The sequence below is a fragment of the Triturus cristatus genome, chromosome 2_2 (genome assembly GCF_964204655.1).
Source record: "Triturus cristatus chromosome 2_2, aTriCri1.1, whole genome shotgun sequence".
Lineage (NCBI taxonomy): Eukaryota > Metazoa > Chordata > Amphibia > Caudata > Salamandridae > Triturus > Triturus cristatus.
The window spans coordinates 811,545,992-811,572,015 of record NC_140582.1 but is presented as its reverse complement, the minus strand read 5'-3'; the positions used below and the strand labels follow the sequence as shown (position 1 = coordinate 811,572,015).

Genomic DNA, 26,024 nt, shown 5'->3' with positions numbered 1-26,024 from the left:
GTCCCTGAATCCTGTCCTGAGCCTTTGTCACCTGATCTGTCCCAGGGGACCCATTCCAATTCCTTGGCCAAGGGGTTGGTTTTCACACCATTCTAGGTAACTATAAATCTGTGTAGTATGTCATTGTACTGCTCTCTCTGTTTCCTCCCTATTCAGGTTCTGTCATCGTAATAACTTTGTTTAACGAGTATTCTAATTACATTTTATTCCCTTCCTCTCCTTGAAGAAGACAGTGTTCTAACTGTATTTTGGTTCTTGGCTCACATGAAATTACTAGATAAACATTTAAAACTCTCCAGAGTCTGTGGTTATTTAAAGAAGGTTTATTCTATGTAAATTTTTACCTATACAGTTAACTAAAAGGTCCATTGACCAGAGGAAAGTACATTGGATCAGAAAGGTTTGGTAAGAAATGGTTAGGTAAATTCATCTTGCAGGTATTAGTACAATAAATTGACCCCAGTGGCATCTACTAGCCTATGCAAATGTGTGTGTGTGTTTATGGACCCAGGTGAGTATATGGTAATTGAGTACCCGAGGTTAGTAACCCGCTGGATCAGTTTTCCTGGTAGCAGAGCTATGGTTTATATTATTAACCAGATAGGTGAATTTGAATGATTGATTATGTATTAACAAACCCATTTTGTTTTATGTTGTCTGGAAATTCCCGGGAATATTGAATAGCGGGTGGTGAATGGAAATCACACTGCAGTGAGATTACTCATTTGCTAAAGATAGCACTGTAAGGCTATGCAAGGTTGACAGTGCTGCCTTGGGGATTATTTTGTATAAAAGTGAGAGTAGTTGATAGCGAAGAGTTCGCCGGTGAAACTTTGGTCTTATATCACCTAGAAAGGGTAATTCCGAAGGAGTAGCAGGTTCGTCGGCGCTTGAGTGAAGAGTAAGCGGTAGAGTTTTACTCAGTGTGTGAAGAGTAAGTGGAAAGGTTTACTCGCAGTAAAAGTAAAATCGACTTTCTGATTTTAGCTGAGTAAACAGAGTAGCAAATGTTTCTATGTTGTCAATTAATTAATTTTGTGTGTAAATTGAAAGAAAAATAAGTTATTCGTGTTACCTTGTAAAGGAGGGGTCAGCTGCGTGTGCTGCACTGACTTCACAGAGTGCTGCGCTGGGATTGGTTGGAACAGAGGGCGTGTGACTGACGCGAAATATTAAAGGAGGGGTCAGTAGTAAGGAGTGATACTGACATCACAGAAAAGCCGCGCTAGTATTGGCTAAGCACATAGCGTGGAACAGATTTTGATTGGTCAAAAGATTAGAAACCGCGCTGATATTGGTCAAGTATTAGAGTAAAAACGAACCTTTGATTGGCTAGAAAATAGAAGCTACGGTAATAATTGACAGTGGGTTTTGTATGTGGAGACACGATCCAACATTAATAGGGAATCGCCCAGACAGAAGGTATTTAGGGTTTGCCAGAGAACAATATATTAAAGGATCGACACCTAAAATGTACGGAGAAAAAAAGAAAGACATTTGTGCAGAAAATTAAAAATTATTTTAAGAAGGATAAACCCATTAAGACTAGAGAGGGAATTCTTATCCCTCCCCCGAAAACGCCCGCATCATACATGATGATGGAGAGAGGCTATCATACTTGTGTATGGTTGGAAAATTGGGTAGAATATACAAAAAGGGATGGAGTGCTAGCTTTTCCAGAACATGGTACGTTTAATGGGAGAATTCTACATAACCTGAGATTAAGAATGAATGCATTAGAGCCCCGACCAAGATTAACCCAATATGAAGCTTTAGAGGAATGGGAGACTGAAGCATTTGAGTGAGATAGATCCAGAAGTAGCAGAAGCTTTAGAGGGTTTTATCCTAGGCTACCGCGTGAATCACGAGATAATCAGATGAAACAATGGAGACAAGCAATGGTGGATGAGGGATTATATCCTGTATTAATGGCTGAGGTACAGCCAGGTGGCAAGTGCACAGAGAAGACCAAACATTTAATGAGAACAGGTAGCGGAGAATCGGAAGATGATTTTTTGAAGGACATTTTAATGAAAAACCCTCCACCTTACCAAGAGGGACTGAGTAAAACTACTCCTAGTGCTCTGGTTTTGGGAACACCATTAGTTCTAAAAGTTATACATGACCCAACAAATCAAAGGGTACTTCAGGAAAAAGAAAGAGAGGCAATAAACAAGAATAGAGAAGAATTAATTCAGAAAATAACCCAATTGAGTACCCACCCTGAAGCACTAACTATACCAGTGACCATAGGTCCGGTGGTTCCTTTATATGGAGATAAGACAATCGTTCACAAACCACCAGTCATGTCCACACCTACAATTGAACCCAGAAAAGAGAATATAATAATTAATGATCAAGGCAGTGAATGTGATTCAGTGATATCATTAATGGATTTACAGAGAAGAGGACAGATAAATGAAACCCCAGAAAGAGTTCCACCTAGTTGTTCAAAGGAAGTACAAATAGAAACATCTACAGGAGTCAAGAGTGCCACAATAGTATCCCCTGAAGAAATAGAAAGATGGGCACAGGGAATAGACAAGCCAAAACAGCGACTGAAAATTCTAGATATTTACAAATTGAAAGTGGAATTGGAAGAAATGATAGCTGGGAACGTGGGACTAGACAGGCTAAATACTTACAGTGAAGAAGAGTTACTGTTCATTTGCAGAAGTATCACTAGAAATACAAAAATATTCCATGAGAAATTGACAGACCTAGCTTCTGAAATGGGAGTTGAAATGGGGAAATCCAAGGTATTACAGAAACCATACAGAGCAGAATTCAGTGATAAGGACCTGGAAAATATGAATGCGTCTGGAAGAAAATTACAGGTTAAAGAATTAATGACCATTTTACAAAAATGGGGTGACCTAGAAAAATGGAAAGCTAGATGGATGCGAAAAGGGGAGGAAGCACACGCCAATCGAACAACTTTTTAATTTTTGTTGAGACACAGGAAAGGTAGAAAGATTATGTCAATGAGAGAGGTGCCTGAAGGAGGATATGTACATGTTCCATGGACCAGACAGGATATGTTATAATTTACAAATGATTTCTCGAAGTTAAGAGAAAAGCCAGTTGAATGACATCGGCAAGTTTAAAGATTTGTGAAGGTTTCTAAAGTATTGTTAAAAGATTTGGATGGTCTATTTGACATAGTAGTACTGCTGATTTGTGGACAGAATGTAAAATTACTGTTGATTGGCCTAGTGATGAATACCCGAGAGATGCGAAAACAGGAGCCCCTTCAGAAGAGGTAATGAAGAAATATCACCAGGTGATCACTTTCTTGAAAGGGAAAATACCTCCAAAAGAAACAGATTGGGTAAAGATAGATAGATAGAACCAGGATAGAAATGAGTCCGTACATACTTGTTATGAACGCTTATTGCAGGTAAACAGTATAGTGGTTTTGAGAACATTGGAGATAAAGATATGGGACATTTTGTGTATCGATTTGTGACGGGATTGAAACCAGAAATTGGAGACATGATTCGACAGCACATGTTGTGTTGGCAAGCGAGACCCACAGACGATACTCTCAAATACACAAAGTATTGCGGAGATGAGATTGACAATAAACGAAAGAGATTAGAAGAAAAAGTGATGTGGGCCCAAGTAAAATTAGCAGAACAGCAGGAACTCCAACTAAACAGTCAGACAGGAAATCAAGGAAAGGGGCAAGGCCAAAATGAAAATAATGGGGGAAAACAAAAAGGAAGAATGAGTTGAGAGGAAGCAGAGAAGAAATTTCCTGGTCATGGGTGCAGAAAATTGGGGCATTGGAAAAACGAATAAAAAAATATTCAGAATAATAATGGCCCAAATCAAAATTTAAATCCAGACGCAGAATGAGGTGTTAATGAGTCAACCGCAGCAGGTTGCAAATCTACAGAGTCAGTTGCCACCTGCCCCTATGCCATATTTTATGAACTAGGCCAAGTACAGTGCGGACACCGTATTTCAAGGAGGAAGTGGAGAGAAAAATTCTGTAACATCACAATTTCTTTTACAGGATCCTTATTTCGGTGACAGCGACCAATGACGGTGCCTGAGGGGGGAGGAAATGGAGTGCGAACTTGATGCATCCTTATTGGTAGATCAATCAGGTCCATATGTTGATGGTAAAGTAGAAGGAAAAGATATTACCTTTTTGTTGGACACTGGTGCTACCCGTTCTACTGTGAGAACAGCAGACCTACCCCTCTCGGGAGAAGCGATCCAAGTAGTGGGCGTTTCCAATAAACAGATTAGAATCCCTATTATAGAACCCATGGAAGTACGCATTGGCAATTTCAGGGTGTTGGACTTGGCCCTTCTGGCAAGTTCACCCCTGAAACTTTTTGCTTTTATTGGTGACTTGGTGATAGTGGTTTTTGGTCCCTGCGCACTTTCCCTGGGTCCCAGGGTAAAGTGCGTGCGCACTCTGAGTGCATGTGGTGAGATAGGCCTGTCCTCCCATAGGAATGCATGGGGAATGTATGCGTCCCTGGTAGTTCCTGATGCGTGGGGTGTGCATGGTCGAGTCTGGTATGTACAGATTCGTGTGGTTAAATGCTGCGCAATGATGCGTGCGTGTAGCTAGTATGGAAGTGCCACTTCTAGAAGTGGGCACTTCGGTGTGCAGTGTAAAATGTGTGCCTTGTCGCGTGATTGGCTGGCTGAGGCCATGTGACGGGCTAGGGATTCCCCAGAGTCAGGAGGAGTCACCCGGTGGTGAATAGGGAGATCAGCAGCTAGGTGGGTGGGAGGAGTACACCTGGGTCCTGAATAGGGCAGGGCTTTCCCCACACAATGCTGGCTCCGCCCCCTGTGGTGCGACTGACGACCCTAGCCCTGCCAGTGAATAGAGTGAGGGGCTGAGCACATCAAGGGTGCTCCCCAACCAGCTGCGACTGGTTTTCCCCCTCACCCTGAACCCAGAACAAAGGGATTTGGTGTATAAAAGAGGGGCTGTGACCCCATGAAAATGTTCTTGTTCTGCACTTGAATCTACCAGGGGCGCGCTGCTGCTGGGGCCCAGGGGAAGGCTTGCCTCCCTGGGCCCTGCCCAGCCCCTGGATGCCCTGGACACTGGAGGACTTTACTTCTAGCGCCTGGTGAGCGCTATATTGCTTGTTCTGCTTTGGATCCTGGCAGGAGGGGGCTTGCTGCTGGTGGGGCCCAGGAGGGACCGCCATGGGGGCTGCCTCCCTGCTGGAGGGCCCTGTGTGCTGGCCCCTGGGCCCTACATTGCCCCCCTGATGCCTCCAGGACCTTCTGTTGACCTAGCGCCTGAAAAGCGCTATCTTTTCCCTCAGGAAGGAGGAACATGTGGGCCTTGGCAGCGCTGGGCTGCGATCGCCGCCGAGGGAATCCCGACGTAGGGATTCCCCCGTGATACTGGTCTCGCGGGTGCCCACCCCGCTGCTTTTGCGCTAATTTTATGCAGGTGCCCACCCTGCGTCTTCGTTTCCAGTTTATGACTAATGCGGGTGCCCACCCGGCTCTCGATTTAAATAACCGAGGGAGCCTACCCCTCACTTTGCCGCCGCAAAAGAAATCACCGCCGCGGCCCGAGCTGCATTTGAAAGGCATCGCCGAGCCCGCGGCCCGCCTGGTTGTGGGCGGGGCCGCGGGACGGAAGGGGAAGTGCGGCCATTGGCTCGCAGGCTCCATCGAGAAGCACCCGGGAGCTGGGAAGCCTCGCAGCCTCACGAAGCCAGGCGGGAGCCTACCCCGCTCTGGCCAACGCCCCACAAGCCGGCCGTGGAGAAGGGCCAGGCAGCGCGACTCGGCTGCCCGGCCTCAGGAGAGCAGACATTAGGAGCAGAGCCGGCGCGTAGGAGACCCCGGTAAGGAGAGGGCTCGGGGTGGTCTCTGTGCGTGTCTGAGCCCCACCACGAGGAGGCTCCACCAAAGGGGACACCATTCTCTGCCTGGGAGCCCACGAGGCTCCAACGCATACGGGGGCAGTTCGTTTGGTACTCAGAGCGGCCCCGGAAGGCAGCGGGCCGCTCCAACGTTATGGGGCATTGTTTTCTCTGAGCCCACGAGGCTCCAACGGTATAATCTGAGGCATTTCCCTGGTGTTCGGTGCGAGGCACAGAGTCAGAGCGGCCCCGTGTGTGCAGTGGGCCGCTCCAACGCTATGGGGGCATGTTGTTTTCAGAGCCTAGGTGGCTCCAACGTTTGGACAGTATTTCAAGAGCCTAGAGGGCTCCAAGGATTGGCGCAGGTTGTTCAGTGTGTTCTGAAGGGCTAATGAGAGCCCCCCCAACGCCTATTTGCCTCCCCCAGCTGCGCAGCACGTAGTGCCAGCTGCAGCGTTTAGGCCCTGCCTTGTCCCCAGCTGCCCAGCAAGTAGTTGGCAGCTGCTACGTTTAGGTTTTGGCGCAACCTGGACTATAATGGGATTTTGGTGCTAGGAAATGTACAGTGTAGTATGTTTTGCGCACCCTGTGTTCATGCTTATGGGGGTTAGGAAATGTACTGTGTATAGTATGTTTTGCGCACCCTGTATTTCATACCTCTAGATAGGATTCCTGCCTAGGAGGTTGTTTTACCTTTTCAGGTTGATGGTAGGGAGAATGTACTTCCCTGTGTTATTTACGCCCCTAGAGTAGTTATACTTAGGTGGTTAGGTCTAATGCGTTAGACTTATGCAAAGTTGCATAAATGTGTTTATGCCCCTGTGATAGATGCAGGATAGGTTTTATACCTGATGCTAGTGTGATGACGCTGAGGTCATTATTGCGCCACTAGTTACTGGTTGTGCTCTACAGTTACTTTGTGTTATGTTCTACATTTACTATTGGTGATTTGTGCTAAGTTCTAAAAGTGCTAATTCCTGACAGTGGTCCATGTGGCCCTGTCCCCTGTACATATAATCCCTTGTAAATTCTGCCCGTGCCTGTTTGCACATTGTAAAGTGTGTGTTTTTATCTAATGTGTTTTGTATAATACAAAGGCTATTTTTATAGAATACCTTGTGTGGAGTTTCCTTTGTGGTGGGCCTTGGGTGTTGTTGCTGGGTGCGCGCGCAAACGCTTTACACCTTGCCTCAGAGATAAGCCTGACTGCTCGTGCCAAGCTACCAAGGGGGTGAGCAGGGGTTATCTTTGGCGTGTAACTTCCTTGCCCTGACTAGAGTGGTGGTTTCTGCCTGACTTTGGCGCAAGCCTTAGCCAACCAGAAATCCCATTTCTAACACAGGGAAATGCACAAATTCGTGGTGTGCGACTCCAGTCCTGCAAATTAGAAAGAGATCTACTCACAAAATGAATTGCACTATATTTTGCACACAGGATGGTGTTGCAAATCTAACCCCAGATGAAGACTGAGTCTAAAAAATCATGTTAGCTAAACAAGGCACAGAGGTAGATGAGATGTATTCCATGATGACAAAAGACGATTTATCAGATGAGGTCAAATTGACAGTGAATCCAAATGTGTGGGATTTTACAGGAAAATAAGTAAGGGTAATGGCAAATGTAGACCCAGTAAAAGTAACTGTGAAGGAAGGTGCAGTTTACCCAAATACTCGACAATACAAAAGGAGTCCAGAAGTTAAAGCAGGTGTTGCAGCAGAAATTGATCGAATGATTGAACAAGGCATTCTTAAGGAAATAATGAGTAGTCCCTGTAATTCACCTATAATTGGCATTAAGAAACCTAGCAGGAAATATAGGATAGTTCAAGATCTAAGAAAGATGAATAAAATTGGTGTACCTTGTTGCCCCGTAGTGCCCACTCCAGTAGTAATTCTGTACCAGATACCATGGAAGGCAGGATGGTTTACTGTAATCGATCTATGCCATGCCTTTTTCTCTACTCCATTACACCCTGACAGCCAATATCTTTTCTCATTTAAGTTTGAGGACCGTATTTTAGTATGGAATTGCGTTCCTCAAGGGTACACTGACAGTCCTTCAATTTTCAATCAGATATTGGAAAAGGGCCTAGAAACCCTAGTGTTGCCCAGAAAGTCTCTATTGGTGCAGTATATTGACGACGTTAGTCGCATCTAAGACAAGAGATGACTGTGTTACTGATTCAATTGCCTTGCTAAATCATTTGGCTGATGGTGGACATAAAGTGTCCCCAGAAAAATTACAGTTTTGCAGAACCGGAGTAAAATTTCTAGGACATCAAACAGAACGCGGAGTAAGGAAAGTGACCCCAGAAAGAGTAGAAATAATAAGACAAATGAAATTACCGCAAACTCGGAGAGAAATAAGAATGTTCCTTGGAGTTGTAGGATACGGTAGGCAGTGGATTGTGGGGTTTTCCCTGTTGGCCAAACCTCTAATACAAATGACCAAGAAGCGAGCAAAAGATCCTATAGAATGGAATGTCGAAAGCATGGGAGCATTTGTGAAATTACGGAAGTGTTTGTGTGAAGCCCCAGCTTTAGGTATGCCAGATTACTCGAAAGAATTCGCACTATTTTGTTGTGAAAGAAATAGTTGTGCACTCTCAGTCTTAACCCAGAGACATGGTTTGATGCAACGTCCAGTGGCACACTTCTCTGCTACTTTGGACCCTGTAGCCTCAGCTTTACCAGGCGATTTGAAAGCAGTAGCTGCAACCTACATGAGCCTGAATCAAAGTGAATCAATTGCGATGGGACATCCAGTAAAGGTGCATGTTCCACATTCAGTTGAGATTCTTTTAACAAAAACTCGAACTCACTATCTCACTCCTAGTCGGGTGACCAAGTATGAAAGAATCATATTAGGTGCTGAAAATGTGACAATAGTCAGGTGTACTGTGCTAAACCCTGCCACCTTGTAACCAGATGTATATGGAGAAGAGGTGAGGGATGAAGTCGAGCACGACTGTTTGGATGAGACTGAACTTTGCACCAAGCCCCGTCCAGACGTACAGGAAGAACCTTTGAAGAATGTTGAACATGAGCTGTTTGTAGAAGGCTCGTGTATGCGCCATGAGGAGGGAGGACTAAGTGCTGCTTACGCTGTATGTACATTGGCTGGAATAGTCGAAGCATCCTATTTGCCAGGAGTCAAATCTGCACAAGTAGCCAAATTGATAGCTTTGATTAAAGCTTGCAAAATTAGGAAAAACTGGAAAGTAACCATTTTTACTGATAGCCAGTATGGTTACGGGGTTGTGCATGATTTTGGCCAACATTGGATGCAGAGGGATTTCATGACTTCTTCAGGATCCCCAATCAAAAATGGAAATTTCGTAAAAGAATTGCTTGAAGCAATACAATTGCCAAAAGAAGTGGCAGTGGTCAAGTGTGCCGCACATCAGTCAGTAGATGACTATGTGTCATCCGGTAATAGGTATGCTGACCAGGTTGCCCAATACTGTGCCAGACATAAATTGGCGGTAAACAAGAAAATCGAAACAAGTGGAATTAACTGCCAACTTATGTTACTCTCAGGATTGGAAACATGGGAAAAAGTAAGACAACTGCAAGATGAGGTACAGATGAAAGAAAAAGAGGAATGGGTGAAAGTAGGGTGCCAAAAGAGGTCAGAAGACGATGTATGGATTTATCTAGATGGTAGGCCAGTAATGCCAGACTGTATGCTTTCACAATTGGCTAGGTTGTATCACGGAGACACCCATATAGCCAGGGATGCCATGATCAGACTCTTTAGACAGGATTGGTTCAATCCAAAGTTCAGGAACGTAGCAGAGAGTCTATGCCAGAGATACTTAACCTGTCAACAAATGAATCCAGGCAGGAAAACAGTGGTCTGTATGGGAAAAATTGGAAAGGCAGAAGGCCCATTTATAAGGCTACAAATAGATTTTATCCAATTAACACCTTGCAGAGGTTTGAAGTACATACTCGTTATAGTCTGTTTGTTCTTACGGTGGGTGGAGGCATACCCTACTATAAGAAGTGACAGTATAACAGTTGCCGAACTATTGTTGAAAGAACTGATTCCACGGTTCGGTTTTCGCGTAACTTTGAAATCAGATAGAGGGTCTCATTTTAATAATGAAATAATTCGACTAATCTGTGAAGCATTTAAAATTGAACAGAAACCGCACTGTGCATATCGCCCAGAGGATTCTGGAGTGGTACAACAAATAAATGGCACTATAAAAACAAGACTGGCAAAAGTATGTGGATCCACCCCACTGGAGTGGCCTGATGCTGTGCCTCTTGTTCTGATGGGACTCAGAAGGATTCCTGACAAGAATACAGGATTGAGTCCCCATGAAATACTCATGGGAAGAGCAATGAGGCAGGCATGTATACCAGGACACAAACTGTTGAATATAACAGATGATTTGGTATTAGACTATTGCAAAGAACTGGCTGACCTAGTGCGTTCTCTCACCAGGTTGGGGAGGACGCAGTTGCCAGACAGCACATCATCTAAATCCCGGTGACTGGGTGTTGGTTAAGAATCACACTCGAGAGTCATGCCTAGTACCCAGGTGGGAAAAACCACATAAGGTTATATTGGTTACAACAACAGCAGTGAAGTGTGCAGGCTTGCCTAATTGGATTCATGCAAGCCGCACTAAAAGAGTGCCAGGACCTGACGAGGAAGGACCCCCAACTGACTCAAGCAGTTGAGGCTGCAGAAGGTTGTGCAGCTGCAGGACCTGGAATAACAGATCCTGAAGTAGCTGATGAAGAACAACCGAGCATAAGTCAGGATGACTTGATATCAGTGGTTGACATACCTGAAGTAAACATGAGAACAAGAAGACAAATCTGGTTAGAGAAACAGGAGAATAGTGAGGACCAGTCAGGTATAGAAGAACAAGCTCAGGAAAGTGCAAATACAATTGTTGGAGAACCTGAGCAGGATCAGAAAAGGAGAGAACAATCTACTCAGACAGAAGTGAATGAAACCATTCATGAGTCTGAAGAGGGACAGATAGGTCTAGACGAACACGTTCAAGCTTCAGAAAATCAAAGTGCAAAAAGACCTGAGCAGGACCAGTTAGGAGAAGAAGAACAGGTTCAGGTAAAAGAAGAAGAGAAAATCCAGATAAAACCTGAACAGGGTCAGACCAGGGAAGAACGACGCATCCAGGCAGAAAAGGACGTTACAGGAATAAGCCCTGGACAGGGTCAGACAGAGAGGGATTCTGAAAACTAAAATAACCAGATTGTGCCACAACCTAATGAAAATAATAGAGCACTCAAAGACAGTGACAGTACAGTAAAAGCAAAAAGGGTCAGAAGAGGTGATAACTGACCAGGTGGTGTGAAAAGGTTAAAGTATTATTTTAAGGCAATTAATGAATAACCTGACCAGGTAAACACAATTTCTAGTCAGTCTGGGACATCTACTGATAAGCCCAAGCGAAGAAGTCAAAGATTAAAATTTCTGAACAATAAGTTCAAGGGTCCTGAAGGACAAGTTACTTACCTTCGGTAACGATGTATCTGTAAGAAGCATTAGTTAGTTAGATTCCTCACCATAGAATATCCCCAGGCGTCAGACAGGATCCGGAAGATTTTTCGTCAGCAATACTCCTTGCGCGTCGCTAGGCGTCGTCTGCGGCTCCGCGTCCGTCGTCGTGCGCCGGGATGACGTCGGAGTACTTAGATGCCGCCCTCGCGCGCTGACGTCAGTTCTTGTACATAGCCTTCCGCGCCAGGAACGCAGAGCCATGCAAGAGACCGACACTGGTGCCAAAAAATTCTAGGGCCCTGAAAGGTATAGCCTGAACCCTAGATGTCAGTTCGCAGAACGGGGAGGATGGGTGGGTCGGTGAGGAATCTAACTAACTAATGTTTCTTACAGATACATCGTTACCGAATGTAAGTAACTTGTCCATCTGAAAGAAACACGTTAGTTAGATTCCTCACCTTAGAATAGATACCCAAGCAATACCAACCCCGGTGGTGGGTCTGCGAACCAAGATCACACCAGAAAGTCCTGGAGGACAGAACGGCCAAAGAAGCCATCCCTCCGGACTTGGCTGTCTAGGCAATAATGCCTGGCAAACGTGTGCAGCGAAGCCCACGTTGCCGCCTGACAGATGTCCTGCAAAGGGACTCCCCGTCCCAAAGCAGTAGTAGCCGCTGTGGCCCGAGTAGATTGGGCGCGCAGCCCAACAGGCGGTTCCTTTTTTGCCAAGGAATAACAGATTTTTATACACAAAACAACCCACCGGGAGATGGTCCGTTTGTGTACAGCTTTTCCCTTCTTTGCACCCACGTAGCCAACGAAAAGCTGGTCGTCCACTCGGAACTGTTTAGTGCGGTCCAAATAAAAGGAGAGCGCACGTTTTGGGTCCAGACGGTGGAGCCGCTCTTCCTCTTTGGAAGGATGCGGAGGCGGAAAGAAGGTGGGCAAGGTGACAGATTGCCCAAGATGAAAGGGGGTCACCACTTTCGGTAGAAAGGAAGGACGAGGCCAAAGGACAACCTTGTCCGGATAAACAGATAGAAAAGGAGGCTTTGACGATAGAGCCTGGAGCTCACTCACCCGTCTAGCCGAGGTGATGGCTACCAGGAAAGCAGTCTTAAGAGTTAGAAGACGAAGAGGACAATTGTGAAGAGGCTCAAAGGGAGCGCACATCAGGAATGTCAAGACAAGATTCAAGTCCCACTGAGGCATTACGAAAGGGACAGGAGGGAACGTGTGAGTATTGCCTTTAAGAAAGCGTGACACTACAGGGGACTTGAAAAGAGGGGGCTGATCTGGAAGCCGTAAGAAGGCAGAGAGAGCAGCAAGATAACCTTTCAAGGTGCCCAGGGCAGAGCTCTGCCGGGCCAAAGAAAGAAGAAAGAGGAGAGCCTCAGAAAGAGGGGCGGAGAGGGGATCCACAGCCTTTGCTGCGCACCATGCCACAAATTTGTTCCACCGGCAGGCGTATACCGTCTTTGTGGAGGGACGCCTGGCTGCCAGAATGATATCACAGACTTCAGGAGGCAAGTCAAATGGCATCGACTGCCGCCGCTCAATCTCCACGCATGGAGGTGGAGGCTGGACAGGTTCGGGTGGAGGACCGTCCCCTGCTGCTGCGACAGAAGATCCTCCCGAAGGGGCAGACGTATCGGAGGATCGGTCAACATACTGAGTAGCTCGGGATACCAGTACCTTCGTGTCCAATCCGGAGCCACCAAGATGACTTGGGCCCGGTCGCGCCTGATCTTCTTCAGCCCTCTGGGCAGAAGTGGTATAGGCGGAAAGGCGTACAACAGACCGCAACTCCACTCGCGACGAAAAGCGTCGCCGAGCGAGTGCCGCCTTGGAGATTCCAACGCGCAGAACTGCTGACATTGCGCGTTCTCAGCGGTGGCGAATAGATCTAACCAAGGCTCTCCCCACTGCTGAAAGAGACCTTGCGCCACGTCCGAGTTCAGACGCCATTCGTGATCCATCATGCACTGGCGGATGAGTTTGTCTGCTCTGGCGTTCAGAGAGCCCGCCAGATGTTGAACCACCAGGGTGATGCCCTGGTGTTTCAGCCAGGTCCAGAGGCGCAGAGCCTCCTGACAAAGGGTCCACGACCCCACCCCGCCCTGTTTGTTGCAATACCACATGGCGGTGGTGTTGTCCGTGAACACCTGCACAACACTTGCCCGGACAGAGGGAAGGAAGGCTTTCAGTGCAAGTCGGATCGCTCTCAGCTCCAACAAGTTTTTGTGGAGGCGAGACTCCGCCGGAGACCAGAGGCCTCTGATCTCCGCCTCTCCCATATGGCCACCCCATCCCAGGAGGGACGCATCCGTCACTACGACATGCTCCGGTAGGGGTAGGGAGAGGCTCTTGCCCGTGACCCAATCGCGGTCCGTGAGCCACCACTGCAACTGCTGTGCAGTGCCCTCCGAGATCAAGACATGGTCGGACAGGTTGCCGTGATGCTGGGCCCACTGAAACTTCAGGTCCCACTGCAGAGCCCGCATGCGCCGCCTGGCGTGATGCACTAGTAGGATGCAGGAGGCCATCAGCCCCAGAAGCCGCAACACTAGCCTGACCGAAACCCAGGATAGAGGCCGAAAGATGGGAATCAGGGCCTGTATATCCCGGACCCGCTGCTCCGGTGGATGGACCCGGAACTGCGCCGAATCGAGAACCGCTCCGATGAAGAGGAGCTTCTGAGAGGGGCTCAGGTTTGACTTCGGCACGTTGATGGAAAACCCCAGCAAATGCAGGAGATCCGCCGTAGTCTGGAGGTGGGAGACGACTGCCTGGGGCGAGCCCGCCTTCAACAACCAGTCGTCGAGATAGGGGAAGGCTGGAACCCCTGATCTGCGCAGATGAGCTGCGACCACCGCCATCACTTTCGTGAACACCCGAGGGGGCACTGGTAAGGCCGAAGGGGAGCACGGTGAACTGAAAGTGCCCCTGACCCACCGTGAACCGCAGGTAACGCCGGTGGGCCGGCAGGACGGGGATGTGGAAATATGCGTCCTGCAAGTCCAACACTACCATCCAGTCTCCAGGGTCTAGGGCAGCTAGAACCTGAGCCAAAGTCAACATTTTGAACCGTTCCTTCCGGAGGAAGGCATTGATGTTCCGGAGGTCCAAGATAGGGCGTAGGCCCCCTTTGCCCTTCTTGGGAACCAGAAAGTAGTGGGAATAACAACCACAACCTACTTCTGGGCTCGGAACGCGCTCGGCGGCCCCCTTGGCCAAGAGGGCCGAAACTTACTCGTGGAGAAGATTCAAATGATCCCCCGAGATACGGTGGTGCTGCGGTGGCATGGCTGGAGGGGTCGTCTCGAAGGGGAGGGAGTAGCCCCTTCGGACGATTTGCAGCACCCACCTGTCCGACGTGATGGAACGCCAGTGGAGCAGGTGATGGCGAACTCTGCCGCCCACTGGCGTGGAATGAGCCTGAAAGCTCGGACTAGGAAGGCTTTGAGGCGGATGCTGCCGGGGTGGATGTGGACTGACCGCGTCGTCCTCCGGTACCGCCTCGGCGGAAACCACGTCCACGAACGCGTGCAGGCTGGTTCTGCGGCCGGTGGCTAGGCGGACGTGAGAAGGTGCCCCTTCCTTGGCCACGAAAGGAGCGAAAAGCGGAAGTTTGTGGCCGCGGGGCCGAGAGGCCCAAGGACGTGGCCGTAGCCCGGGATTCCTTGAAGCGAGCCAGCACACTGTCCGCTTTGTCACCAAAAAGGCGAGCGCTATCAAAAGGCATGTCCATGAGGGTGCTCTGGACATCCCCTGAAAAAGACGTCGAAGCGCCACCGTGGCAGAAATCGCCCTACCCAGCGAGTCCGTAGTGTCGAGTCCACATCGGATTGCATGGCGGGCTGCATCTCTCCCATCGGCCAGGGCCGAGGAAAGCCGCGCCCGGACCTCCTCCGGGCACAGTGGCAGCATGTCCTCCACTGCATCCCACAGAGAGTGGGAATAACGGTCCAAGAGACAGGCGGTGTTCAAAGACCGCAGGCCCAAACTGAGCGAAGAGAACAGCTTCTTACCAAACTGTTCCAATCTCTTGGAATCCCGGTCCGGAGGAGCGGACGGGAAGGAGGATTGGGAGGTAGAGGCCTGGATAACCAGACTCTCGGGGTGGTGTGTTGGGACAGAAAACTGGGGTCGCCCGGAGCAGGGCGGTGGCGCCTGGCAACGTTCCTATCCACAGGAGTGACTGTGGAGGGCTTGGACCAGGTGCCCTGCAGAACGTCAGTGAGGGCCTCATTGAATGGCAGCACAGGCTCAGTGGAGCATGGGCAGACTGAAGCACCTCAGTGAGGATGTTAGTCCTCACAGCCACGGCAGGCAGCTCAAGCCCAAGGGCTTCGGCCGCCTTGCGCAGCACCACAGAAAAAGCTGCACCCTCCTCCGAAGCCACAGTCAGAGGAGAGATGAATCCAGTGTCCGGAGAGGTATCCAACCCACTGGCCTCCCCCAGTTCATCTGTCCAGTCCTGTGCAAGTTGGCTCTGAAGGGCCATAGGGTCATCAGACCCCTCCCAGTCGCCCCCGTCATCCGATTCCTGGTAAACAGGAGGAATGAGCGGAGCCGATCGATAGACAATATGTGTCTCTAGCGGCGTCGGATGCGGCGTCGGGCGGCGCCGCAGCGGCGTCGGGACCGGACAGGGGCTGAACCGGGGATCGACGTCGACCGGAGCCGGCGGTGGTATCGGTGTCGGCGCCGGCGGAGGAGGCGTAACGAGGTCGACCGGCGTCGACGGGGGCCCAGGCTCGGGCCCCTCGGGGACCTGCGGCGTCGGGGCCGGAGCCTCCAACGGCGCCGGGGCCGGAGCCGCCGGCATGCGAGGTCGCCCAGTCGAGTCCGCGGGGCCCGAAGGCGCGCCAGCGGGCGTCGACGGCGGGGCCAGGCTCCTCATGGCCGAGAGGAAGGCACTGACCTCCGCCGGCGTCGCGTCAGTCCCAGGGACCGTTGGGTATGCAATTAGATCTATGGTTTTGCAAAATCGACTTGCTCTATATATACTATTGGCAAAAGAGGGCGGAGTCTGTAAAATGCTGAAGGCGCAACATTGTTGCACCTACATACCTGACAAAAGTGTTGAAATTGGAGGATATATTAAGATTACGAAATTGGAAGAAGATTTGAAACCACTGGAAGTTGATAGTGTATGGAAGAAATTAAATAGTATTACTACAATAGGGAGCTGAATTTTATTATATAGGTAAGAGCATAATAGGTCAAATAATATTGCCAATCTTAGGAATAACAATATTAGCCTTAGCAGTAATGATATGGTTCAAATGTTGTAAGAAAAGAAAAATGTATGAAGTAAATGAAAATGGTAAGAAAAGAAAATATGAGGAAATACAACTTAAAGAAATGAAAGGAAATCTATATAAAAGGATGAAGGGTTTACAGTACAAAAATGAAAAAGAAGGAAATGAAAAGGTTGAAGAGGGAACTGAGATGTGCTAAAGTTGGCATCTGATTTAGGTGATGGGAAATTAGTGATGGCATAAAATGCCATCAGAGAGGGGATTGATGGAGCAAGGACTTGTATAAAAGAGACTTGCTCGAATGCAATCTTCGCAGATAACTTGTAATACCGTAATAAGTGTGTTTGTAAATACTAATAATATGTTGAAAATTCATACATTTAAGCTTAAGGGAAGCTGAGAGTGACTAAAAATGGCTGCTAACTCTGGAATCTTTACTGCGCATGCGTCAACTACATCTACGTAGTAATGACGTACCTATGCTTTGGAGGGAAATCTTTTCAGCTGCGCAATAGCTTTCAAAATGGCCGTTTGGAACTCACATGTTAATGCGTATGCTTATGTTGAAACTAAACCCTGCAAATGTAATAAAATGCTAAGGCGAAAGATTTATATAAGTAAAGGGGGTTAGAGTAGAGATAGATGCCATCCTCCAGCTCATCTTGTCACTTTGTGGCCCCACAAACCCCGGAGGGTGTGGCTCACTGGTTAGAAGCGGCAGACCCGTAAGCAGAGAATCGGCCAGGGACCAGGGTTCAATTCCCGACGCGGCAGGGTCGTGGACCAGGGTCAAAACGGACTCGATAATTCTCGCCTCGGTACCTACTCTAACCAGGAACACACTCGGCAACTCTGGGCATTAAGCTTGCCTCATCTCTACAACGGCCCCCCACAGACGCCGGGGATGCCTGGTTTCACCTTGGAGATACCCAGAAAGGGACCATCTCACAGGGATAGCCAGGACGGGTTCCCCAGCGGTCTACAGCGCCGGGACGCCCCGTTGCTGGGGCAGCTGTGCGCTTTACAAGTCTACAACACACAACACAGCACTTCATAAATTGACAAAGAACTCCCTTGAGATAGATGTACTATCTCCCTGCATCCGCAGGCACCAAAAAACCACGGTCCAGTCCAGCATCGTCTAGCTCCCCAGCCTGACCTGACGACGCCTCAGAGTACCAGCGTGAGACACACCTGCCCTGGAGGGTCAACTTAGCCTCTGCACCAAGTCCTGAGGCCCCCAGGACCCACCAGAGCTGAAAGGCCCGAATGCAAGGGATACCGGACCACGTTGCAAAAACCTACAAAACCGAGTATAGGCGAACTCCAACTTTACAGCGAGCCACCATCTGACGAGGGACATCCGGAAACCTACCTCAGCAGTGGCCCAGCAACTCCAGAATTGTCAGTTAAATATGCCAGCCCCGACCGCAAGGTCCATCCTTGCGCGCCTTTGCTCAGCTGCACATCTTCACTACACCCAATCCACCCGGCCTGGGCACCTTCAAACCTGCTGTGCTCCCAAGGCCCCAGAGCTCTTGCGCCCTCTACTCTCCCTTGAGAGGCCTCACACTTGCCTGCAAGTCCCCCTCTGCTTTACTTTAACCGGTGGCCACTCGTCTTTGTAGCTCTTCAGCTGCATATATGGACACCATCGATGCCACATCCGCTGGTCGATGTTACTACGGAGTTGCACAAAGCCCTCTACTGGCATGCAGAGTTACTGCTGAATTTCTTTTTCCAGATCTAGTCTGGCACCTGGGGAGAATTCAAAGGAAAGGCATGTGCGGCTAGATGTCTCTATCAGATCACATTTTTAGAAGATAATTTCATTAGAGAAGGTTTACCTAAAAGTTGAGAGTGACAATGGAGCACAATTTAAGTCAGCAATGATTGAAGATTTCTCATTCAGGAATGGTAGAATTCATATCACTACCTCCGTTTATCACTCAGCTAGAAAGAACTGTGGAATAGTATATACCTCAGTTTATCATTCAGCTAGAAACAGAGCAGTGGTATGTTTTAACCGTGTTATGAAAGGTACTATTCAGTTGTACATCAGGAACAAAACAAAGTAGTGGGTGGAAGAAAAGAAAATGGTTTGGGTATACAGACTTACTCCCACCATTACTAGATTTAGTCCATTTGAGATTATGTGAGGCAGGAGAGCATACACTAAAGATAACTTAGCTTGGGTATGTTTCTAAACGTACGTATTGGCCTGCAGAATCTGTTATTAAAAACAAAAAGCGCAGAATGCTTACAAAGCATATTATGATGATAAAATCCAGCATTCAATGCAAAACATCAGAAAAGGGAATGAGTAAAGGTAAGGAAGGCTGATAAAGTAATCAAAGGACAGAGAATGTATTTGGATCCATTAGCAAACTTGAAAAGTTAGAAAAAGTCAGTGAGATGGAGTGATGGAAAGGTGTGGCATATGAGCCGTGCTGCTTTGTGCACGGAACTCATACAAGGAGGGGAAATAATGGACAAAAACAGTAATGATAATGTGATAGGCTGTGGAAAGAAACTGAGGAATCTAGGAAATCTATTCCAGCTTCAGCTACCTGTGCAACTGGGGAAGGTAACGAGGGTGCAGAAGAGATCCATGGTGCAAGTACTATCCCTGAAAGGGTAGTAGAAAGTAATAATTTAAGTAACAAGCAACCTATAAGGAGCCGTGCAGTTCAAATAATCAAAACACCTTGTATATTTTAAGATTATATTTTATACTGAACGCTTATATTGTCTCAACGTTTGTTTAAAAAAAAAAGTCAAACAACTGAATGTCTTATTAATGAATAATTTGTTCGAATTTTTCTTTTTAGTGGATGCTATTACAAATAGTAATTTAGACTTAATTTTAGAAATGAAATCTTACAGGTATAGGTTTAGCTATTCTTAATTGATTCTAATGTTATTCTAATGTCTTTAAAGGGAAGGGATTGGTATAGTGTTCATGTTAAGAATTCTCATACGTCACATGGGATAGTGTGCATGAGCTCAGCTATTAGGTCAAAATGTTAGTAATAGAATGTTTTATGTGGTATGTGTGTTAACGGCAGTTGCGTCTCGTGAGGAAGGAGTACATACATATGTAGGGTTGAAGAATAAACTTATTCATAAAATTACTTACCTGTAGGAGTCTTTCTACAACGTGAAAGTCACACCTTTAAGCTTGTTAAACAATGCCTTCATTTATACTGTTTGTTATAATTACCATGAGACTCTTGACTACTGGGCAGATTTAAGCATGTGAATCTATGAAAGAATCTGGAGAATAGCTTTTACAGGGCTTCACAATGAGACAACAATAGAGACTGACTGCCTGAGAGAAGCTATAGCGTTGGCAAAGAAAGAGGTTATGCACAAGAGTAAAACCAGAAAGAGCGAAAAGGCAAAGCAAGGGACCAGACAGGAGGATGTTTGTTAATTCATTACTTTGCCTAACAATATGCCACTATTCCGAGACTAATCATGTTATAATGGAAACATTGTATTGTGCTAGCCACTGCTGGGAACCTATTTATCCACTCTACACTGAAAATGGTAAGATTTACTATTCAGGAAATTAAATTAATGTCCGAATGATCTGTCTACTTAAACAAACTTGTATGGTAATGTTTTTTTTTTTTTCATGGAAAGCAAATACAAACTGTTAGAAACTATTTTTAGGTATGCATTGCTAATATCACATTATATTTAACTATGACGAGATAAACTTCACAAAATGGGACGGACAGTTAGCAATAAAAGAACATCCATCATGCCTCAACTGCAGAGGGCAATGATGTCTAAAAACAATTGTTTTAATGCAAAGCATACATCTTGAGGGACTGAACGCGGCGTTTTCGCTTCACAATACAGATTAAGGTATTGGATTAGGGGAATAACTATCCCCATATAAAACAAGTAACGAATATGGCAGACATTTACGACGCAAAGAAATAATTAATTGATGGACCAAATACAAAACTAAACTTATACTCTACGATATACAAATATACAAGCCCTGATGAAGTTCAGACAGCGTGAACGAAACGCGTTTCCTGGATGTTTTTATTCATTGGATTTTACGACTGTGAATACCGTATTTGAATAAAGCAGGAATTTATCCAATGGGCCCAAAGTATCATCAATTAATTTGCTGACGTACGGGTGCACTATTCCATTTTTTGTTCTGTCAAGAAACCATCTGGAATCAGTTCTATATGGCCCCATAAGAGAACTCTTATTTACAAAAATGTTTTTATTACATCACCTGCTTTCCCAACAGTTTCTCGCTCATAGAATTAAAATATTAGCCACTTTTCTGTATTAAATTTAAGGTTGGTGTTATTAACATGGTGTGCTATATAAAAACTTTTCCTGTAGCTGGTTTTATGGATCACTGTGAGAATAAGCATGCATTGATGAACATCAAGCAATGTTGCTGAAAGATTTGTGTTTGAATTCTTTTGTTAAACTGAGCCTCATGAACAAATGTGCTTTAAAACATTCAGTAGCTAACGAAAGGCCAACTTTATTTTCCCTACTGCAATGCTGAAGTCAGATTGGTTTGCTATATAGATTTGTAAATGTAGTTCTATCTACAAATATACTTCATAAATTGAACTGCTTGAATTACAACCATTTGTGCATTGGCATCGCTTATTGAAAACATTTGATGAGTCATGTTTTGCCATAGGGTTTAGCTTATGAACAAGGGAGCCTGCTTTCCAGTTCAGACATTTCACTTTTTGCACTTGATTTCATGAGGAAACTGCTTACCATATCAGATCTGGAAAGTATTTGACTAACAGTCAATGCTTCCTCTTCTGACGATTCATCAGTGTCCTCCTGATTGGTTAAATTTAGGCTGGGAGTGCTACCAGAGTACTGGCATTCCTGGAGTGATGGAGTGTCCCCCTTGTCAATGCTGTCCAAGGAGCGTCTGCGAACGCCCCAATTAAAATTGTCCATACTTTCACCCTGTAATAAAGAAACAAAACAATTACAAGTGCAAACTACATATTCTAAATAAAGTTTAGATCACCTTGGATGTCAAAGATTATAGTCAGGAAGCTAAAGCGAAAGCGTTTACAAATTCTCGAGTGCAAATAATTTTCAGAAACCCATTTAAAGGGCTCAGTATTGCAATAGGTAACCTCTAATTAAAATTAGAGTTTTCATTATGTGCTTTATAAGGTGTATTCTATTAAATTGGTGTAGTCAGTATCTCTAGCTTTAGCTGAACCAATTATATTTACATAAGCACACAAACACACACAAAGAAAATACACACACCAAAAACATGTACTCTAGGACCACTGACTAAACAAACCACTGCACCAGGCTGCAACTTACCTGCAGCTCCTGGTTAGCAAAAAGGAAAACACATATAATTAGAAAAACAAACACTCAGATACAACAATACAAGGGGATAACATTTTATTGAATATTTTGAAAAAATAGTCACTGGATGTCATTCTAAATGCCATTAATGAGGGAACGCTAATGCTGCATACAAAAATTCTAAAGACACACATCAGAAACAACATATGAACATATAGTTTAAAAACATGTAAAGACAAATTAATCCTTTATGAAATTCCAAACAAAAGTGGAAGACATCCAAGCAAAAAGAAACACCCTACAACAAAAACCCGACACTTAACAGTATAGTAGCAAAATTGTATTGAGCTTATATATAAAGCTTAAAGAGACAACAAAATATGTCTGAACTAAAATTATGGCACACTCCTTTCTACAACATGCAAAAGAAGAGCCGCCTCTGACTTATTAGTGGCCATGCTTAACTAGCCATGTTCAAATTCTCAAATCTACATACAGCTTACAACCACAAAGTCAGGAACTAAACATCAACCTGCAAAAATAATGCAGTCAAAATATCACGACCACAATATCGAACAGCTATATACATATATATAAAATCACTTTAAGTATTTGCAAACAACCAGTTTGTGTGTAGGGTTGTATATCAGAATACTGAGGACAAAAACAGTTAAAGATATAAAATATCTTTACTTCTCTCTCTTCTATCTATCTATCTATCTATCTATCTATCTATCTATCTATCTATCTATCTATCTATCTATCTAACAAAAGACAAGGCACTCTGGAGTCAAATCTGGATAGATTTATTTAGCAACACTCAAACAACGCGTTTCAGCCCTCTCACGACTTTGCTCACGGTTAGTGAGTCGTCCTTCTAATACACCATATGTACCCATTTAGCCTTAATGTGGCATTATGGGATCTGTAGAGTCATTGCAACTTATATTTACAAAAAGGACATATTACTGTTATGAGTTTTCACAGTGGAGGATTACGCTAATTTGCATTGTACCGTGATATAGTATCATGCGACATAACAAATAATTGAAAAATTAATTAAAGTGCAATTCTGCGCATTGAGAACTGTTCCCAATTATTCACACTCGCTATTGTCGATATGTATAGTACATTTACTATCATGCAGCAGGTTTTTACTATAGCCAAAACAGAGCCAATACAGTCGTACTAGACAAACACAACATGTTAACATCATGAGACTGCTTACATCTTAAAAACTTGCTGTGTATTAGTAAATGTACTATACATATAGACAATAGCGAGTGTGAACAAAGCCGTGAGAGGGCTGAAACGCGTTGGTTGAGTGTTGATGAATAAATCTATCCAGATTTGACTCCAGAGTGCCGCGTCTTTTGTAATACATATGGCATATAGGGCCAGGATCCGGCCCCCACGCTGAGCACCTGCTGGCGAGCGCATCAAACCTTTTGGATCACATTGTGGAATATATATATATAATTTTTTTTCACAAAATAAACCAGAGGTTACAAGGACGTTAAAGTTAGGCTCAGATTTCACTCCTACAAACCCGTAGAAATTCAGCAGTTATAGTTACCTTCGCTAACTATAACTTACACCCCCTGCAATGCACTGCTTATGACCTCACATATTACTTCACTCATTACATGGTCAGTGACATCACTGATAACATCTCAAATGGTTTTGTAAGAGTAAAGTCTAGCCTAACCATAATGTCCCTGTAATCTTAGTTTTTTTCAGTGAAATTCAAAGGCTTTTTAATGTTAATTCCTAACTATAACGTTCCTGTAACCTTTGTTTTTTTGTGTGTGAGTTTTCAAGTTTTTTGAATTTTATTTCCTACCTATAACCTTTGAGAATGTGTGTGTTTGTGAGTGGCTGTATAGGTCTGTGTGTGAGTAGCTGTATTGGTCTGCGAGGGGCTCTATAGGTCTGTAAGTGGGTGTGTTAGTGACTGAATGAGTCTGAGTGGGTGCGTGGATGTCTGATGGGGTCTATGAGTGGTAGTGCGAGAGTATGAGTGATTCTACGATTGGGTGCATGAGTTTCTGAGTGGGTCAGAGTGGGTGTACATGCCTGAGTGGGTCTGTGAGTGGGTGCATACATGTCTGAATGGGTCTGTGAGTGGCTGTGAGTGTGCCCGAGTGGCTGTCAATGTGACTGGGTCTTTGAGTAGGTCTGTGAGTAGGTGTGTGAGTGGGTGTGTGAGTGGGTGTGTGGGTGGGTGTGTGAGCGGGTGTGTGAGCGCCTGAGTGTGTGGGTGTCTAAGTGGGTTGTCAGTAGCTGTGTTTGTGACTGGGCCACAACGGAACCGGACCTGCCCATTTATCCAACATGAGTCCACAATTTTGTACAAAATATCTACTCTAGTGGAGTACTTTCTTTTGGTTAATTAGTAACTGCTACCTCGTGGGGTAAATGTCCATTGCGTATGCTACAGTACATATGTGTAATGGACCACAAGAAAATGTCTCCAGTGACCTTGTGTGCATTTCGACAATGTGATTGTTTGTACGGAGTCTATCAAAACATCTGTGATAACATGTGTCCTCCTATAGAGAGAACAATGAGACAACTAAGAGGTGAATCTCCACTAACAAGAGTACTTCCTCTTAGCTATATGAAGTACTTCTTTGTTTGGTAGAGATGTCCTCATATTCCTCATCACCAAAATCCCGGTAAACTGGGGCCCTTTTGGTAAGCTGTTCATAATTCTGGCAAAAGGAGTTTGTGCTGGAGCTGTCACAGCTTCCGCCAATGCAGAGCAAACAGCTGTGTCCTGGGGATGGGCACCCCGGGACATAGCAGGTGCTGGCTCTGGAGAGTGGTCCCCGGGGCCATTATTGGCTCCAGGAGGGGGGCCGCGCACCCCCTTCTTTCACGGGCCTGCCACAGGGAGGTGGTGGCCTCCATGACCATATTTGGCCCAGGAGGGGAGCTGTGTGGACAACCTCCCAGTTTAATATATTAGATAGGCCTCGGGTGGTGATGGTCCACAGGGCCACCCACAGACCCCCTTTACTAGGCTATTTTATCACCCCAGGGAGGTGGTGGTCCCAAGGGCTTTTACAGAGCCTAGGAAAGGGGTCCATGCGGCCCCCCCTCCATTTAGAAAGATTAAGCCCTGGGCAGGTGGTGGTCCTCAGAGCTCATAGAGCCTGGGGGGGAGGGGGTGCGCCCCTAATCTTTTTTTTCTGTTTTAAATGCTCACAGTACTTGGCCTACCTGGGAGATGTTTTCGCAAGTACTGGAACCTGCACTTTTTCACAGGAATTGCGGATCCAGCTGCGATTTCCACCTAACAATTAAAAAAAAAAATGCTTTTTGCCCTGGTGTGGTCCCAGGACCAGGGCTACGGGGTTAGGGTATTCCCACTCTGCCCCCTTTTATTATTTTTACACTTTTTATTTCCGACACCAAGTCCCAAGATGGCTGCCAAAACTTCCTTGATGCAGTGCTGACAGTCAATCAGATTTCAAAACGGGGACTATCAGATCCTCTGAGGACTCAAGCCCCTAAATATAAATATTTGGTTTTTGGTTAATATCTCTAAAACGAATGAACAGATTTACACCAAATTACAAAAGGCTCCTCTCTAGACCATGATCTAGATTTCTGCTGAAGTTGGTGCAATTCCGTTCAGTGGTTCGGGATGTAGTGTTAACAAACCCTATTAGAATTAACATGGGGAAAACGCGTTTAGGCACCCCACTCTTTCTCGAACATGGGAAAACACTTCTTTAAGACAACCGCAACTTTCCAGACACCAGTTGAAGTGAGCGTTGTATTAGTTTAAAAAAGTTGTGAAGATTTGTCAAACTGCACCAAAGATAATATCAAAACAAAAAAAATCTTCCTATGGAAACTAGGTCCTAATTAAAACTACCTATTGGCGACTGCCAGTAATAAATATATATAACATTACTTACCCAGTAAGAATCTGTTGTATGTGGTGCTGTAGATTCACATGCTTGGCATAGGTCAGCCATCTAGTTTTGGGCTTGGAAATGTGCAAGTTGTTTTTCTTGGAAGAAGTTCGTCGAGTCACGAGCTCTAGTAGTGACTCCTCTTGCTTGCA

The 26,024-nt window shown here is 45.8% G+C and overlaps 1 protein-coding gene across 19 annotated transcripts in view; it reads right to left on the bottom strand.

Annotated features, from left to right (window-relative positions):
* FRYL (FRY like transcription coactivator) overlaps positions 1 to 26,024 on the bottom strand; it is a 2,516,714-nt gene that overhangs the window by 282,093 nt on the left and 2,208,597 nt on the right. For all 19 annotated transcript variants that reach the window (XM_085642132.1, XM_085642134.1, XM_085642126.1 and 16 more), the window contains one exon: positions 21,383 to 21,583. In XM_085642132.1, the coding sequence (XP_085498258.1) occupies positions 21,383 to 21,583 (201 nt within the window). The remainder of the gene's footprint in view (positions 1 to 21,382; positions 21,584 to 26,024) is intronic.